Below are 19,613 nucleotides of genomic sequence, written 5' to 3'. Positions count from 1 at the left end.
CAAATTTGTAGTAAAGAAGAAAAAAACTATTTAGACTTTTATATCAAGGCAACAATAACCATACTTACCCACATATGGTATATAAAAAGATACTGTTCTAGTGCATACATCCCCAAAATAAATACTGGTCACTTTGTAAATGTAATGCCCAAAGTACAATACAGGACCCATAAACTTCACAGTCCGTCCCAAACTATACCAACGTAAAGACTTTTCTACTCTGCACTAAACTGTGCAGAGAGATTGCCATAACATGAACCGGCTATATTGAAAAAGTACCTATGTGGTTCTGACAAAGCCTTATTTTTGTACTGCTTTATCTGGTGTCTGGGTACAATTTGGGCACTTTACAGTCCTACACTCAAATCCCTCCCAAAACACAGAGCAAACACTACTTTACCTCCTTCTTAAGCTGGCGATACACATTAGATGGCTGTTGGCTAGATGATGCTTTGTACAATCTTTCAGCCAACAGCCACCTCAGAAGATCCTCTTGTACACAGTAACGCTCACTTAGCCGAATGCTCCAGTGATCTCAGCGAAAGCCCCCGAATGACATCTACCGGTGACTCATTGCAGGGAGATCAATGCGATTGGCAGTCGTAATTGGACATATGCAATCGACATCTCTCACACTCATCAGTCGACTGGCGCCCCCATACACATTAGCTCATTGGCCGATTCTGTCAATGTAGGAGAGTTCAGCCGACATTAATGTGTCACCCCTGCGGTCTCAGTCGCCACAGGGTACTGCACTTCATCCAGAGGTGTGGTACTCTGCTCTCTGGTAAGGAAGGAGCATTGCCAAGACTCTCACACCAGCACCCAACACTAGTCCCCATCTGGCCAGGTGGGAGTTAAGTAGAGGGTGTGGGTGGGGAAAGTAGAGAAGGGGCAGAGGTTAATGGAGTGACAGTTGGTGGGAGGAGTTAGTGCTGAGGTAAAGAGATTGTTCTGGAAAGAGTCAGTCGGTCAGTCATTCAGAGTAGTGTGAGGACATAAGTCAGTCAGAGTGTGGTGTGAGAGGACAAAAATCAGTCAGGAGGGAGAGAGAAGGAGTCGCTTGTGGAGACTGAAGCTGAGTGCAGCTTGTCTCCAGACTAAAGAGAGTGAGAGAGACAGAGAAAAGTTAGAGAAGAAAGGAAAGAAAGCTCCAGAGGAAAGAAAGAAGAGGTCTTAGGGGCACGGATAGTGAGCAATCCATCCATGGGGCCCGCATCCACCGGCGTAGTCGGTGGAGGGACCAGGTCGCAGTTAGCGGACTGGCCCCAAAATTAGTGGAGAAACTAAGGACTCAGCTAGGGAACCGGAGGCAGCAGTATCTTTAAGTGCTGCAGCCGACCCCACACTCATTCGCCGAAAAAGCAGACATATAATATCCAGGTGTCTGACCAACGTCACCCGACAATATCAGAGTCTGCTGGCTCGGGACACGGTGTGTGAAGACGCAGGGCAGGAGAGGTGGTAGCCAGCGTAGTGAGAAGGCCAGAAAAGGAACATCAAAAAGGGAGCCCTGGCAACGTACACCCCAAGCTACCTGAGAGCTGTCTGGACCACAAGCCTGGAGGACACAGCACCCCGACTGGGGACTGTAACAATTGAACTGTGAGTAAAAGTGTGAAGACTGCACTCTGCTGTGTCCTCAGAGTCATTTACTGCGTCATCCACCCAGCACTGCACTACCATCATCTTAAATCATATCACTACAACTGCCCTGGGCCCATTCTGCCTGTGGAGAGCTGAACCAACTCTGCTGCATCAACAACGGCCCCAGCGGACTGAATCTGCAGCATCAGCTAAAACCTTATTTGTTGTATACCACAGGTGACGTCACGAATTATCCCTTATAAACTATTTCCCCTTTTCATCACTTTTATTGGACGCCCGGGCTACAGACCGGGTCACTGCTGCTCTGACATATCACTTTAAGAACTGACCGGGCCCGGTACTGAGTACCCCCACGGCCCTGGCGGGCGCTCCATTAGTATAAGGTGTATGGGGGTATTACTGTGTTCTCCTGCACTGAAATTGGAACACATTACTGTAGTTTTAGTAAAACTTGTGATATTAAAAAGGACAGCCTAGATCAGTAGTCCCCAACCTTTCTGACCTTGAGCCACATTCAGGCTAGACAGAGGGTCGCTAGCCACATCCTGCTCCCATCTCCTTCAAAGTAGTGTCAACCAAAGCCCCCATTATAGGTATAATGATAACCAAAGCTTTTCCACAGAAATCACTCCAAAGCAATACACTGAGATCCAGGGGTTCCCACAATACCCCCGTTAAGTATTCTCCCATCAAGGACTCCCAACACACTGTCACATCCAGCTTTGAGCACCTCCTCTGACAGGTGCTACCATCCTCCAGCGTACCATACCTAAAACATCTCTAAACCCCTAAGACCAATAAATGTGCATCCAGATCTGCACTTCTTTGTAGGGCTACTCACAAAATTCACCATTTTGAGATGTACTCTTCATGCCTGTTTGCTAGACCTGGACCTAAAGCATCAAGCTGGCAGACATTCGAGAGCCACAATTCATGGGACTGCGAACCACATGTGGCTCCTGAGCTACAGGTTGGGGACCCCTGCCCTAGATGTTGGGACCTTCCAGACTTGGCGAAACATTGAAGGGCATGAAAGAGGACGTGTAACTCCTGTTACGTCTTAATTGTAGATTAGTAAAATTGACACTTAAGATTTGTTAGATTTCGTTTATCCAAAAGGACAATGATACGTTGCTGCAATATTCAAAGGAAGAGCTGTACAAACTTACGTTTCGCGTTAGCTTCTTCTGATGGGGGTGTAGTGGAAGAAGCCAACGTGAAACGTACGTCGGGAAATACCCTGCTAACCAGGTCATGTATACCCCTTGTATCTAGTTGATTTGCTTCCTCCTTCATGTCTAGCTGACTATTGTAAACCTCTAGTAGCATGCTTGCACTTTAACCATTGCACCTTTACATAACTTTACGTCATCCCGATCTGATTACTGCTATACCTGGTAGCTTATTTTGCAACTTATTATATGGTTTTGTCTCTGCAAGTAATCTAAGTATATTTTTGCACAAGTATTGAACATTATTTAGCACTATGCACTTTAATGTTATTTATTGCCTTTGGATGCAGAGATAGCAAGCAATTTGAGAGAGAATATATATGTAGACAAAGTGTTGTGAGGCGCCGTAAAGGTTTTTATATAGAGCCATAAGTTGTATGGGCATCTAAATAGCGCTTCAAGTTAATTTTTTCTCCCCTTATTTATGCATCTATGCTTTATGAATGTTATATTGAATACCAAATTTGTCTCACATATAAAGTCCAAAAGCACTGTTTGCAAAGAGAAATATATTTATTTATATGACATTAAATTAACATTCAAGAAAGCTTTGCTCCATACATAAGGTAGCCTTTTTTGAGGAACCCTATTAAAAAAATATATAAATTTTTTATTTTTTTATTTATATGCTCTGAATATTTATCCATCTTTTGAATATGCTTATGGCATGGGTATATTAATTCCTGTGTTTTCAGGTCCATATATGTGTGTATTTATCCACTGAATCTTTTTTAAAAATTGTGTGTCAATATCTGTTAAATAAAAAACCCTTGATTTTTTACTTGGCATATGCTTCAGTTCATTTGTAGGTATGTTATTTTGGAAGCGCCTTTTGTAACTAGGTCATTTCTTTTTTGGTTCTGTGGTGAGCAAATATGAAATTAAAGATGTAGGTGCATTTACATAATAACTCACATACTGAACAGCTTGACTACTAAGGTCATATCTGGATTTGCAATTGGACCTCTTTGGAGAAATGTCCTAATAGTATATTCAAAAGTTTAAATAAGTATCCCAATAATACACCAGATGGTCCCTAGACACTGAAATTTGGAGGGAAGTGATCATTTGAAAATGACCTATTGTTTAAATCATTTTTTGTGTTACATGTAGTTAAAAAAAAAAAAAAAAAAGAAATTAGCACGTAATCTTGAAATTTTCACACTGAGGAATGTGGCTTTTTAAGATTCTTCTCCTTTCAGGAAGAATTTACAGCGTTTTATCAGCTGAGTTAGGATTACACTAACAGGTAACACAGCTGATAACACACTCAGCTGATAACACAGGATCCACCATTCACAATAGGTGATGATCCTCCTGCTCATCTCCTCCATTTACAATGACCTTTCCATATGCTCATTAGACACTTTAATACAAAAGATAGGGTCACAGTCTGACTATTAGGCCACACTCATAGGTTCAGTGTTTTACATCAGTATATGCAAGCCAAAACCAGGAATGGAACAATGAGAAGAAAAGTGAAACACTTCACCACTTTTGCATTTCTCACCCAATTCTGGTCTTAGCTTACACATATGGAGGTAAAAAACTGACCAAATACTGAACATGTGAACATGGCCTTAGGGCTATGTAGAGGTGTTGTTTCCTGTAGAAGTGTAAAAGGCACAAGTAACCAGTGTGAAAAATTCCAAGATTCCTGGTTTTTTTCAGTTCAGTATTTGATTACTAAAGTAAAAGAAATGTTGAGCCAAATAAACTACATATGACTAATTGATGTAAGGGTGTGTATTTTTTCTTTACAAGTGCATTAGAAGCTACATTCACAACAATAATTACCCCCTACACAAAATGAGCATCTCTTATTACAAAAGTGTTTAGGATGAACAGAAATGAGCCAAAACACCACCAGAAACAACTTCCCTTACAAATACTACAGCTTTGACAGATCTTTTGTTGTGGGCACACCTTAAAGCGGGAGTCACACATAGCAATCTCGCTAGCGAGGTCTCTGCTGAGTCACAACTTTTGTGACACAATAGCGATCGGCCCCCCTGCCGGTATCGCTGCAAGAAACCTCTGGACATATTTTTCGTTGCTGGTCTCCCGCTGGCCAGCACGCATCGCTGCGTGTGACAGGCGGGAGACCAGCAATCAGCTGTAAAAAATAATTAAAAAAATATTGTTATTCTCACCTTCCGATGTCCCGCGCAGCCATCCTGCCTCTCTCCACGCTCTGGTCCCAGTAATCCTTTGCACGAATGACCGCGAGACGTCACGCTGCCGCGAGACCGTGACATTCTCGAGGTCATTCTCGCAAAGGATTACTGGGACCGGAGCGTGGAGAGAGGCAGGATATGGCATCAGCGCTAACGAACACAGCGATGCCGGGCGCTCGGCATCGCTGTGCTGATCGCTGGTGAAGCTGTCTGTTTGACAGCTCACCAGCGATCACATAGCGACTTACCAGCGATCCTGACATGTTGATATAGTTGTCGGGATCGCTGGTAAGTCGCTATGTGTGACTCCAGCTTAAGTCTTTAACAAGCTACAATGTACGAATAGTATCCATGCATAGGACTTAATAGACAGATAACATGGTTTGCACTTTCAAGTTTGAAGGAAATTATAAACTATTGGTGTGAAGAAAAATTCTCCAAATGAACAATCTTTTCTGAAAACTGTAGTTACCCAAAAATAATTAAAGAGTGAATGTGAGCTGGGTTGTTTCTGTAAATGCAAGTTCCCTGTAAGTATACCTTCCCACGATGAGTATTTGGTGAGGTTTTGAAGTTGCAGATTTTCTGCAGCTTTTTTGAATTTTTTCGCAGACAAAATACACAGCATCAAAGACTCACCAAAGACTCCCTGTGAGATACTCTGCCAAATTCTTAAAAGGGATGTAGAAAAAAAAGAAAAAAAAAAAAAAAAAAAGAAAAATAATAACAACCACCCTAACATTGGGCTAATTTTCCAGAGTATCAGGGTTATTTTAACAGGCAAGTCTGTGCTTCTGTGTTAGGACAACCTACTGTATTTTTGTTAAAAATGTATAAAGATGTCATTTGCAACATTTAAAAAAAAAAAATATTCATACAGTGTTGTAAACCAAGCGATTTACACTGCCAATACCAGTTGCTATACAGAAGGATAAAGTCCATTCAAACCATATTTGATGAAGGATTTCATTTGCCAAGTAAACAGCAACCTATTGATTATATCAGATAACTTCTGGTCAACATAAGGTACAAAACGGCTAGTAATGTGCACACATACAGGGCTAACCACTGACACTGGTCTTATACAAGATATCGCCAGTGGCTTTCATTCATGCAGAGTGTATGTCTTGATATACTTTGGATACATCATGTCTGATTATAGACAATTACATTGTAAGACAACTTCAACTCGGAAGGGTACTTTTCCTTAATGTATAGATATAATGTGTACACATAAGTCAGTGTCCTCCATCGTGCTCCTGTGCAGGCGTACTTCTCTCTGCCCTGATGAGGGCAGAGCAAAGTATTGCAATGCACAGGCACCTTTGCTCTTTGCATGCGCATTACAATACTTTGAGATAGGTACGCCGGCACAGGAGCGGGATGGGGACACTGTGTGGAGGATGTAGGATGCGTCATCCATACAAATCAAGGAGGATGGCGATTTCAAGAAGAGAGGAGGCACCGGATCAAGACCAGCAATGCCCATCGGACTGGCCAGCGTAATAGGCAAGTATAATAAAAGCTCTTTTGTGTCTTGCAAAGTGGATTGGGGACATAGATAGCTGTATATGAGGATGTACAGGTGCTAGCCCTACTTTATATAGGAATTTATAGAAGCTGTGCTACAAGATAAGATGAAACTTCTCAATAAAAACAAATTCTCCTAGATAGAAGTCCAATAAATTATAACAATACTATATAAAAACATCCCATAATAAAAAATAAAAAAACAAAGATGTTGTAGAATTTATTAGAATGTCTACAATAGGCCTTGGATTTATATACATATATACCACTATTACCCCATTAATCAAAGTGTATTACTGTTTCATACCTGAATTTCTGAGTCTGGTGACTGTAGAAGCAGGGTGAGAACTGGCAGTGCCCCCGCTTGGCACAGAATGCTTTTATTCCTCTCTAGAAGCATACAAAAATACAACATGTGTAAGCTTTTGTTAAGTCCTTATTTTTCCGTCAATTGAATATACAGCATAAACTAATAGAACTTCCAATGTATACTTGTACAGATGTTATACTTGCTTAATAATAACCTGATCTAGTCAGATTGAGAATAGCTCCAACTGCATTTCGTTGAACCCTTGGATCATAGGACTTTGCCAGTGTAAGTAGAGGCAGAACTCCTCTAGCAATGCCAATGGCTTCACGACTGTATTCTGGAAGGAAAAGAATCCTCATTAGTTAAAAATAAAGAAACTATATAAATAATGGCATAGCTATAATTTTAATCCTTACCTGATATAGCCAAAGTCATGATGCATGCACAGGAGTTACACTGTACAGTAGAATCCCCAGACTCCAATAGCTCCAGTATTGGCTCCAGCAAACCCATCTTGACCACCATCTCCTTATTCACTGTAGACACAAGTTATCAGCTATATTAACTTTTTTTTTTTTTTTTTTAACTAATATTAAACTTTAACTTTTTTTAATGCATAACTGAATACATCACATTGGTTCATTATTTTTATGTAGCTTTTTTCTCTTTAAATTTACAGTATCATTACAGATTACATATATATGAAAATAAAACAGATCCAATAACAGACAGGTGGACCACCACCTAAAAAAACTTGTTATAGCTAATGGATTCCATAAATGTTTTACGAGGGAATTCCAGTTTAGTAGGAGACGACACGGTTTGCTACAGTTATATATAGTCAATAACTGTATAAACACAAGTTCAAAACTTACAATTTCCATCAAGCAGAAAGTTGACAAGTGATAAAGATGACATCTGTTGAACCTCTAAGTCACCGGATTGTAGCAGTGGTTGGTATGGCCCCAGGAACTCTGGAGGAAGCTGTGTATTCACTATAGATACAATCAGTAAAAACAAAAATACGACTGCGTATGCGAAAATAGAAGTTACTGTACGTCATTGACTTCAGCCACACATTACAATAGCTACTCAATAGTCGCCATTTTATTAATAACACGTGACTTAAAGGGGTGGTCCCAAGGGCATAGCATTTTTTTTTTCCTAACTCCCTATGTAGTCCCATAACCTAAGCCATTTTCTAATATACTTGCTTTAAAAATTCCCTACCATTCCCCAACTGCACTAACTGCTTTTGTATTTTTTTTTTTTCTTGTTTCCTGTCTGATAACAATTTGTTTGATTATCCCAGTGCATGCTGGGATACTCAATTGAAGCATCATCAGGGGAGCAGATGCTGCAGTCACTGTCTTAGCCCTCTGCTCCCTCCCGGAAACAAAGCGTTATCCGTGACACTCGTTTCAGGGCTGGTTGTTGCTCTGTTCCTGAGTGTCTCACTTGTGCAGTGTTTCCACCCGTGCGCAGCGCAATGAGTACAGCGTCCGCTCTGCTGTCGACTTAGATGAACAGTAATAAGCTGACAGCAGAGCAGTGTCACTATACCCGGTGTGCAGGAGACCAGTGCCACCCCTGCAACTGACATCATTGGTCTCTGAGGGGTTTAGTAACACCGCTCTGCTGCCAACTTATCACTATTCATCTAAGCCAACAAAAGCAGACGCTCCGCTCATCACTCGGGGCACTGGGGGAGACACTGCACAAGAGAGGAGACACCGCACAAGGGAGACAGCAGGAAACAGCCCTGAAACAAGCGGCACTGATGATGCTTCGTTTCAGGGAGTGGGAAGTGGCTGAGATAATGACGGCAGCATCTGCAGTTAGGTAGTGTAGTTAGGGAACGGTGGAAATTTTTAAGTCAAGTATATTATACAATAGATTTGATTATGGGACTAAATAGATAGGAAGTAAGGAGAAAAATGCTTTGCCTTCGGACCACCCATTTGAGTTTAAATACTATGTAACCATATTATGTCTAGTATTGCAGGTCCCTCTCCTAGAAATCACTTCTACTTATTGGGATATAATGGTAAAGATTTCCAGGGAGTAGTTAACTTTTTAATGCTATTGAAATTCTTCAGATAAAGCACACACATCACATATATTAAGCAGTGATTACGGTAAATAGTATAGGGATACTCACTGTGTTGGCTCATATGTAAGTAGTACAGGGCAGCTGATTGTTGGAGGTCAATATTTTCTGAAAATGCTAAGATCCTCAATGCATCCAGGGTCTCTTTTCCAACCGGTGATTCGTTGATTCCTTTAATAGAATGGAAATACAACATTTTAAATAAAATATATAAAATGGGTGAAAATATCCATTCTGGATAAGCAGTGGGCTTTTGTCAGAACAATAAATGATTGTAAAAGGAGGCAAAGAACTTCACAGGTACTGTAATATACAAAAAGAGCTCACAAATGGCTGCTAATGATGATGAGCCAAAAAGGGTGAATAGGCAAGTTTGGGTCCAGACCCTAAATATTGGTAAACATTGGGTCTTTTCTGACATCAAAACTGTGTTCCAAATATGTATATCTCGTCTGCCCATTATACAGAATTCATACACTTTTATTTATTTATTTTTTTTTTTAAAGCAGTACTTGGTCTTTCAAGTTTAATTTCCTAAACTTATAGTAACATTATGTGAAGTATCCATTTCTTTCAGGGCACAGTGATCATAAAAATGCCACAGATCTTAGTCCTTAAAATTTGCAGATCATAAATTCTAAGGTGTCATTAACATGTCAGTATTTTTGCATTAGTATTTGTGTGCTAAAACCAGGAGTGTCTCCAAAATAAAGAACAGGTGTCAATCTTTCCATAATCCTTTTTCCCTGCAAGTCTCACTCCTGGATTTAGCATACAAACACTGATGTGCGAATGAGGCCTAAACCTACAGGAATGCATCTGTTACCCTAGTAGGAAGTAACAGATTGCACACCACCAGCACTGGATCTGCTAAATTCCCATCCATTGTATTTATTTGGGTTTGTATCATTTATATTTAATTACCAGTGACTTCCTTATTGTCCATATTAAAGCTAGGTTCACATTGCGTTAGAGCAGTCCATTGAATGCATGCGTTAAACGGACTGCGGAAACGCTACTTCTTTTTTTTATCGCGTTATGCTAGTGCAGCTGCTTCATCTGCGCTAGCAGTGACGGACCCTCGAACACTTGAGACCGCGTCCAAGGGTCCATCACAGCATGACGGCACATCGATAACGCATGCTGATTATGACATGCGTTAGCGATGCGCGACGTTATGGCAGTCTATAGGGGGTTTACACATAGCGATATCGCTAACAATATCGCTAAAGCATCACCGATTTGGTCACACAGCAGCGATATTGCTAGCAATATCGCTATGTGTGATACTTACCTCCGACCGGCTCCCCCGCTGTCCATCACTGATCGCGCAGCTCCATTTCTCGTCGGGCGCTTCCTGCTGGGCTTCCTGCTGGCGCCGACGAGTGACGCGTGGACGCGGACGGGAGGACGCCAGGATCACAGCGTCTGAAAGGTAAGTAACGCCCGCTGTATCGCTGCTGCATCGCTGTGAGATGTGCCTGTGTGGCAGCTCACTAGCGACCATTTAGCAATGCACCAGCGATCCTGACCGGGTCGTATCGTGGTCGGGATCGCTGGTGCATCGCTAAATGTAAAGGGGCCTTACGGGTGCGAGAATGGATGCATTACATTGTGTTAATGCGTTAAATGGACTGCCATAACACAATGTGAACTGGTGTTCAGACTACGCAGACATGCTGAGGCTTTTTATCCGAGTAGTCCTGTGCAGCTGTGGTCTTTCTGCCATTTCCCTGCATAAATCACAATATTTTCATTACACAGCTGTTTTACATGCAAAACTACGTGACCCTGATCAGCACCGTTGGCTTGTAGGTGACACAGCGGTCTGCTTGCAACATTAAGTGATTGTGCAGGGAAACGGAGGAAAGACCACAGCGGTACAGAGCTCCTGATGTTAGAAACCACAGAATAACCACCGAGTGTGAACACAGAGTTAAAAGAGGTTGCAAATGTCTTCCACTCCTCCCCCATTGCTAAAAGGTTGTCTGTCCAGCCCCCCATATCTTGTCATGTTCCAAGTCTTGTTAGGATGACTACCTGTCATGAACTGGTGGCCATGTTTGTTTTTGTCTCATGTCCTTGTAACCTGTGTGGTATATTTTGGATCTATAACCTTTACCATGGACTCAAAGATAAATGGGAGAGTTAAAGGGAATCTGTCACGCTATTTTTCGCCTATCAGCTGCCGGCACCGACATCAGGGCTCATCTACATCATTCTGGCGCCTCCCTTCTTCTAACGGTGACACACATCGGACCAGACCGAATGCAAGGGTGAGTATAATCTAACACATTTTTCTTATCTTTCAGGTTACACGGGGGGGGGGGGGGGGGAGGAATGCTGTAGATAAGCCCCTGATGTTGGTGACGGCAGCTGATAAGCGAAAAATGGGGTGACAGATTCCCTTTAAGTGCTCTATTTCTCTAGCATTCTACAAGAAAAAAAAAAAACTGCTGTTCGCTAGGTCAGGTTAGGGTATTCAACCATTAGTAACAAATTAATAATAACAATCTTTATTTATATAGCGCCAACATATTCCGCAGCGCTTTACAATTCAAAAGTTTCAAACACAACAGTAAAAACTTTAGCAATAATACAATGATTGAAGCAAAATAAAGCAACCCTGCTCATGAGAGCTTACAATCTACAATGAGGTGGGGGGAGATGTACAGGTGCGTATTTACAATGATGGTCCAGCCATCTTGAGGGAGTGGGAGATAGATGGGGATAGTGAATGGGCTACACATGCACACTTAAGGGGGTTTTTACACATAGCGATATCGCTAGCAATATCGCTAAAGCGCCACCGATTTTGTGACGCAGCAGCGATATTGCTAGCAATATCGCTATGTGTGATACTTACCTCCGGCTCCCCCGCTGTCTGCAGCTGATCGCGCAAGATCGGGGAGCTCCATTTCTCGTCGGGCACTTCCTGCTGGGTTTCCTGTGGCGCCAACGAGCGACGCGGGCGGGCGGACGTCAGGATCGCCGCATCTGAAAGGTAAGTAACGACCACTGCTGCGTCGCTGTGAGATCTGCCTGTGTGGCAGCTCATTAGTGACCATTTAGCGATGCATCAGCGATCCTGACCAGGTGGTATCGTGGTCGGGATCGCTGGTGCATCACTAAATGTAAAAAGGCCTTTACACATAAAATGACTGATTAGGGAACGTGATAGGCTGCTCTGAACAAGTGTGTTTTGAGGGAGCGCGTAAGTTGTGGCTGGTCCTAGTTTCTTGGGTTAGAGCATTCCAGAGGATAGGCGCAGCACGGGAGAAGTCTTGGAGTCGGGAGTGGGAGGTACGGATTAGTGCAGAGGTTAGTCAAAAGTTGTTTGCAGAGCGCAGCGGTCTGTTAGGGTCCGGTTACATTTAGCGATGCACCAGCGAACACGACAACGATACCACCCGGTCAGGATCACTGGTGCATCGCTAAATAGTCGCTAGTGAGCTGCCAAACAGGCAGATCTCACCAGCGACGCAGCAGCGATCCAGCGATGCTCGGTGGTCATTCTTACCTGTCACACGGCAGCAATGACGACAACTTCCACCTGCGTCCATGCATCGCTAGTCGATGCCAGCGAGGAGAAAATGGCCCTGGACGTTCGCGATCAGCGATATCCAGCAGGGAGCCGTTCGGAGGTAAGTGTGACATGTAGCGAGATCGTTAGCGATATCATTGTTGCGTCACAAAATCGGTGACGCTTTAGCGATCTCGCTATGTGTAAAGCCTCCTTTAGGCTGATAGACAGAAATGAGGGAGGAGATGTAATGGGGTGCCGCACCGTGGAGAGCTTTGTGGGTGAGAACAAGAACTTTGAATTGGATCCTATAATGAATGGGCAGCCAGTGTAACGACTGGCGAAGAGTGGACGCGTGCGAGTACCGATTAGCCAGATGGATGACCCTGGCTGCAGCATTATGGATGGACTGGAGAGGGGAAAGTCGAGTGATGGGGAGGCCAATTAATAGAGCATTACAGTAGTCAAGGCAGGAGTGGATCAAGGCGATAATGAGTGTTTTTGTTGTTTCCACGGTGAGAAAAGGGTGGATTCTAGAGATGTTCTTTAGGTGTAAGCGGCAAGAGCGGGCATGAGATTGTATATGGGAGGTGAAGGAGAGATTGCTGTCAAACATAACACCCAGTCAGCCCGCCTGCTGCCGGGGTGTTATTATGGTGCCACCCACGGAGAGGGAAATGTCAGATTTAGGGAGGTTGGTAGATGCCGGGAGTAGAAGAAGTTCAGTTTTGGAAAGGTTGAGTTTTCAGATAGAGAGCGGACATGATGTTGGAGACTGCAGACAGTCACTGGCGTTCTGTAGTACAGCGGGGGTAAGGTCAAGGGATGACGTGTATAGTTGTGTGTCATCAGCATAAAGATGGTACTGAAAGCCAAATCTGCTGATGGTCTGTCCAACTAATCTGCTGATGGTCTGTCCAACTGGGACCGTGTAGAGAGAGAGAAAAGAAGGTGGCCAAGGACTGAGCCCTGAGGTACCCAAACAGTGACAGGAAGAGGAGATGAAGTGGAGCCAGCGAACAAAACACTAAAGGATCAGTCAGAAAGATAGGAAGAGAACCAGGAGAGAGCAGTGTCCTTAATGCCTAGTGATTGGAGCCTAGAGAGTAAGGGTACCGTTACACTTAGCGATGCACCAGCGATCCCAACAACTATATGGATCGCTGGTGCATCGCTAAGTGGTCGCTAGTGAGCTGCCACACAGGCAGATCTCACCAGCGACATAGCAGCAGTCGGGGGTCACTACTTACCTGTCAGACGCGGCGATCCTGACGTCCTCCCGCCCGCGTCCACGCGTTGCTCGTCGGCGCCACAGGAAGCGACCGACGAGAAATGGTCCAGGACATTCTCGCGCGATCAGCGATAGCCAGCGGGGGAGCCGGTCGGAGGCAAGTATCACATGTAGCGATATCACTAGCAATATTGCTGCTACGTCACAAAACCAGTGACGTTACAGCGATATTGCTAGCGATATCGCTATGTGTAACAGGCCCTTAAGAGACGGTGGTCAACAGTGTCGAAAGCTGCAAAAATGGTGGGGGGAACAAGAGGCGCAATAGTGCCCTATCACTAGTGACACTAGAAGTATGAGCGGTATAATACAGTTCCACTCACCTATTCCAGTTGTGTAACCCACAACTGGCTTGAGAGCATATCACAGAATCAGCTGCTGCAGGACCTCCACCAACCACTCGCACGTGGAAAAACCTTCAGAAAGTTGTGGGAAGCAGGGTGTGTTGCAGTCCGCGCTGCCGAGATTCACAAATCACCTGGGATGCAAGATGTTGTAGCAGTGTACTCCTTTATTTCCTCCTACGCGTTTCAGCGCCCTTCCTGAGGAAGGTGCCAGGAAGGGCGCTGAAACGCGTAGGAGGAAATAAAGGAGTACACTGCTACAACATCTTGCATCCCAGGTGATTTGTGAATCTCGGCAGCGCGGACTGCAACACACCCTGCTTCCCACAACTTTCTGAAAGCTGCAAAAAGGTTGAGGAGAATTTGCCAAAAGGCAACAAAAATCTCTAAGGACCATAAAAATTAACTTTTAATTACTTATTTTAAAAGGAATGGAATATTAAAACCTTACATAGGTCAGTGTGTGCAAGGAGCAGCTCAGGTACACCATTAGCTCTCACTGATCATAATATGGATTGTAGTACTTACCTCCTTAATCCCATTCATTGCTCTGTAGTTTTGGTTTATAGGTCTCTGGTGAAACATGTTGGGAGGGCTTAAGGGCCTTTCACACATAGCGAGATCGCTAGCGATATCGGTAAAGTGTCACCGATTTTGTGACGCAACAGCGATATCGCTAGCGATCTCGCTTTGTGTGACACGTACTTGTGACCGGCCCCCCAGCTGGATATCGCTGATCGCACTCGAATGTCCTGGGCCATTTTTTCGTCGTTGGCGTCCCGCTGGCGCCGACTAACAAAGCATGGACGCAGGCGGAAGTCATCATCATCGCTGCGGTGTGAAAGGTAAGAGCGACCGCCGACGGATCGCTTATCGCTGCTGTGTCGCTGGTGAGATCTTCCTGTTTGGCAGCTCAATAGCTACCATTTAGCGATGCACCAGCGATCCTGACCGGGTCGTATTGTTGTCGGGATCGCTGGTGCATTGCTAAATGTAACGGGACCCTTAGGGCACTTTTTAATTAGCATTTTTCAGAAGTGTATGGTTAGTTTGAAAGGGAATAAGGTAGTGGCAGCACCAAGTAATCCCTATAAAGATGATGGTGGAGCCACGTCTGGAAAAAAAAAAAAAAAAATTGTGATCTTAAAATGGTTTTGCCAAAAAGCTTGCCAGGTGCATTGGATATTTAATCATGGTTTGTTTTTCTCCCCATAGCTACAAGCCTTGTGCAAACACCTGTTTTTTGACCTTCTCATAACAATGGCACCTTCCAAGTCTCACTTTGATATGTAAAGGAGAGCAGGAAAGAAAGACAGTTTCATTTGTATGCAAGAATTTAGAGAAATAGGTTGTATCACACCCCTGTCTAGTGGGAACACTTTATGGCATACTTTGATGCTGCTAGACCTTTATTGTTAAACTGTAAATGTGTCCTAAGTGACTTTTATTCTGCTTTTTAAAAGGAAGACAAGATTGCACAGTGGTGACACATTATCAACAAAGTATCCAATCAGGCTGAGACTTTAGAAATAAAAAATAAGTCATAGTCAATCATATATCCTGCACATGTAGACAAATGAGGAAAATATATATAGGAGGGGGAAAAAAAAAAAAAAAAAAGAAAAAAGACTGCGGTCTCCATAAATAGAGATGGCTATGTTCATTGATGAATGGAGGTGTAGATTTGGGGTATTAAAGACAGGGGCCGGAGCGAGCCACACAACACCCCCCCAGCGGCTAAGTGGAGGCCCTTCATGACAGTGGGTTGGAGGGAAGGGGTTAATTATCCCAGGGGGTGGAGGAGGTGGAAAAGGGGGGTATATTAGGAGGCTGAGGGGGCGTTTACCTTTAGTTCCCACTCCGGACCCATGAGGGATTGTCCACAGCAATGAGTCCATATCCGCGGTCCTGGAGAGGCTGCGGGCGGCAGCAGAGGCGCAGCCTGATGGATGGCTACAGGAGCAGGTGGCCAGGAGCATCGGGGAGGCGGCGGGTCGGCCGCCGTTGCTTCCCCTCGTGCAAGGTGCCGGGTGAGACCTCCAGAGCGCCTGTCCCCGGAAGCTGCACCAAGCACCCAGCACCGGTGCCCCTCCAGGGACCCTCTGGCTCGGGTGCCTGCTAGTAGGCGTGCTGGCAGGCCCCGGGCCGGGAGGAATCCACGGGCCGGCCTGGGTGCAGCGGCGGTCGCTAGGCCTTCTCCCAAGTCCGATCGGGAGGCGGGGCCTGCATGCGCTGGGCCGACGCGGATGGATGATGTCACGGCAGGCCGCCATGGAGCCGGGGGTGGGGGGGGGGGGGTTTGGAGATTATTGGGCGGCAGTCCCCGGCGGCCTGGGCGGGCGAGAGTGCCCAGTGATGCGGGCCCCTTGACTGGACCAGCGGCGGGGGAGGCCCAAAGTTGGAGCGACAGGCTGTCGGTGGGGGGGTGCGGGTGGCCACAGGCGGCAGCCCCTGTGCAGCCCGCTGGCCTCAGCGGGGGACGAAGCGATGAAGGTATCAGAAGAGAGCGGCCCGGGAGTGCAGCGGTGTCAAGAGAGCCTGGTTTGGCGCGTATCGGACCTCTGTGGACAGAGGGTCTGAGGCAAAGCTCCAGTTTTGACGCACAGCGGGATTCGGGAATGGCGGCTGGAGGAGACACAGTGTCCTCGCAGCCTGGTGAGTATGGCTCCGTGTCTTGTCTGTCATCATCCCTAGTGAGGTCCCCTGCGGTCGGGAGCGGGTTAGGGGGCCGGCCTGTGGCGTTAGGACAGGTAGTGGGGGGGGGGGGGAGAACAGGGCCCGTCAACAATCGGGGGGGCTTGGGGAGATTTTAGCTTCCATGCGGGATTTGGTGGCGTGGATGGAAGGGGTTAGAGAGCCATCGGCGCATTTAGCCGCCTGGGTGGGGTCGCAGGAGCGGGGAGCCGGCCCATCGGGGGCGGCTACTGGGGTCTCAGTGGGCCGGGTGGACCCTGTGTCTGTTTCGGTTCTGACTGAGAAAGAGAATGAATGTTGGATCCATTTTGATGATAGGGCCCACGGGGAGGTGTATGTATGCTTTGAGGGCCCACTGGGCACTCATCTTGAAAAGGAGGTGCGGGAAAAGGTCTGGAAGGAAGGAGGAGAACGTCGAGATTTTTTCCCTGCTACCGCTGGAAAAGTTCAATTTGGATAAGGGAAAGAAGGACGATAGCAAAAAAAAAAGAGGATAGACAGAGATGGCGTTTGATTCCGTAAACGTTCGCTAATTGGCTCCAGGCGTTTGCAATTTTGGCCAGCGTGATTGGTGAGAAGGCGCCTGAGAATTGTTTTCTTTTTTGCTATTTAGATTCGATTGGGGAGGCCTATAGGGTATACGGGAGTCAGGCTTGGCTCCGTTACGACGAACAGTTTAGACAAAGGTATGCGGTTCGTCCGGCCATTAGGTGGGATCAGAAAGACATAAGTCTGTGGTTGAAGGTTATGACACAGACTAAGTTCGGCCATTCCTTTCCTGGGTGGGGGGGCGGTTCTTCAAATGCGCAAAGCGGTGGTCAATGGGCAGGTGGTCAGTCAGGCACCCAGAAACAGGGTCTCTGCTGGCAATTTAATGATGGGCAGTGTAAATTTGGGGCGAGCTGCAAATTCAAGCACCTTTGCTCCCATTGTAGCGGAACCTCGCATGGTGCTTCCAGATGCTTTAGGAAGCAGAAAGGAAAAGCAGAGAGTGGTAATTCCAAAGGGGGAGACGCCAGTGAAACTGGCCGCGATGGCCCCTTATCAAAATAGGTTTCTGGATGGTGTGAAGGCGGAACTGTTGTTGTCCAGTTTCAGGGACGGTTTTAGAATTCCTGACTCTCCTTTTGAGATACCATGGGGGCTGAAGAATCTCAGGTCAGCCGACCTGTATGGTGGGGTGGTGTCAGAAAAGTTGGCAAAGAAAGTTCAGTTGGGAAGGATGTCGGGGCCGTTTAAGGATCCTCCGTTTGAGGATTTGGTTGCTTCGCCCCTTGGGGTGGAGCCGAAGAAAGAGCCGAATAAGTTTAGGCTCGTTCATCACCTGTCTTTCCCTCGTGGTAAGTCGGTGAATGATGGAATTGATCTGGAACTGTGCTCAGTGGTGTATACGTCTTTTGATGAGTCGGCAAAGTGGGTCTGGAGGTGTGGGAAGGGGGCACTTTTGGCTAAAACGGATATCGAGTCGGCGTTTCGGTTGCTCCCGCTTCATCCAGAGAGTGTTAGGTTGTTGGGCTGTTACTGGGAGGGGGCAGGGGGGTGAATTTTTTGTTGATAGGTGTTTGCCAATGGGCTGCTCGTTTTTTTTGCGCCTTTTTTTGAGGCGTTCAGTTCTTTTCTCGAATGGGTTGTCCGGGATGTGTCGGGTTTTGATTCATTACCTAGATGACATTTTGTGTATCGGTCCGGGTGACTCGGGCTGTTGTGAGAGGCTGCTTAGGGCCGTGGAGTCGGTAGCTGAGCATTTTGGCGTACCGCTTGCTCCAGGAAAAACGGAGGGGTCTTGTACAAGCCTGTCTTTTTTGGGAATCATGATTGATTCGGTGGTATGGGAGTTCCGTTTACCGGAGGATAAGGTGAAGGTGTTGCGGGAGGAGGTGTCTCGAGCTAGACGGGTGAAGAAATTGTCATTGAGAGAGGTTCAGTCACTACTTGGTAAATTGATTTTTGCTTGTCGCGTTATTCCAATGGGTAGGGTCTTTTCTCGGCGAGTGCTACTGCGGGAGTGCGGGCCCCACATCATTTTGCTCGACTTACCAGTGAACATAAGGCGGATTTGGAGGTGTGCGACAAGTTTTTGGAGTAATACAACGGACGATCATTGCTCATGGAGGAGGCAGTTGGAAATGATGAGTTGGATCTGTTTACGGACGCGTCTGGTGGAGTGGGTTTTGGGGCATATTTTAAGGGCCAATGGTGCGCGGCTGCGTGGCCTAACGAGTGGTTTCAGCTAGGCCTCGTTAAGAATATTGCTTTGTTGGAGATTTTTCCCATATTGGTGGCGGTGAACCTGTGGAAGGAGGAGTTTGGGAATAGAAGAGTCCGTTTTAATTGTGACAACATGGGAGTGGTGTGCTCCATTAACAGCTTGACTGCGTCCTCTCCTCCGGTGATTCGAGTTCTGCGGCAGTAAGTTTTAACTTGTTTATCGCTTAGTGCTCATGTGACTGCTTCTCATGTGCCAGGTATTGGGAATTCCATTGCTGATTCTTTGTCTCGTTCGCAGTGGGAGCGTTTTCGGACTTTGGCCCCAGATGCAGAGGAAGCGGGTCAGGAGTGTCCAGCCGGGCTTTGGAAGGTGGTCTCAGGGCTACAGAACTTCTAATACGGGCAGCTCTGTCTTTGGGTACTTGGTTGATCTACGAGTCAGTTTGGAGTTCTTGGGAAAACTGGTTGGGGACACGTTCGTATGGCACCTCAGGGGAGGATCACTTGGGCGCGTTGCTGGCGTGGCTGGATTTTGGGGTGCAAGAGGGTTGGTCGGTGTCTAGGGTAGGGCAGGTTAGGGCCGGTT

At 45.9% G+C, this 19,613-nt stretch overlaps 1 protein-coding gene across 1 annotated transcript in view; it reads right to left on the bottom strand.

The window, feature by feature from the left end:
* LOC141089457 (uncharacterized) overlaps positions 1 to 19,613 on the bottom strand; it is a 59,636-nt gene that overhangs the window by 26,267 nt on the left and 13,756 nt on the right. The window contains exons 2-6 of the mRNA XM_073575886.1: positions 9,019 to 9,138; positions 7,733 to 7,852; positions 7,274 to 7,393; positions 7,072 to 7,194; positions 6,855 to 6,937 (exon numbers count right to left, since the gene is read on the bottom strand). Coding sequence (XP_073431987.1) covers positions 6,855 to 6,937; positions 7,072 to 7,194; positions 7,274 to 7,393; positions 7,733 to 7,852; positions 9,019 to 9,138 — 566 coding nt within the window. The remainder of the gene's footprint in view (positions 1 to 6,854; positions 6,938 to 7,071; positions 7,195 to 7,273; positions 7,394 to 7,732; positions 7,853 to 9,018; positions 9,139 to 19,613) is intronic.

The sequence above is a fragment of the Dendrobates tinctorius genome, unplaced genomic scaffold, assembly GCF_039654945.1.
Source record: "Dendrobates tinctorius isolate UK_male_01 unplaced genomic scaffold, ASM3965494v1 ptg000046l, whole genome shotgun sequence".
NCBI lineage: Eukaryota > Metazoa > Chordata > Amphibia > Anura > Dendrobatidae > Dendrobates > Dendrobates tinctorius.
The sequence above is the reverse complement of the archived record's forward strand: the minus strand, read 5'-3'. Positions and strand labels throughout refer to the sequence as shown.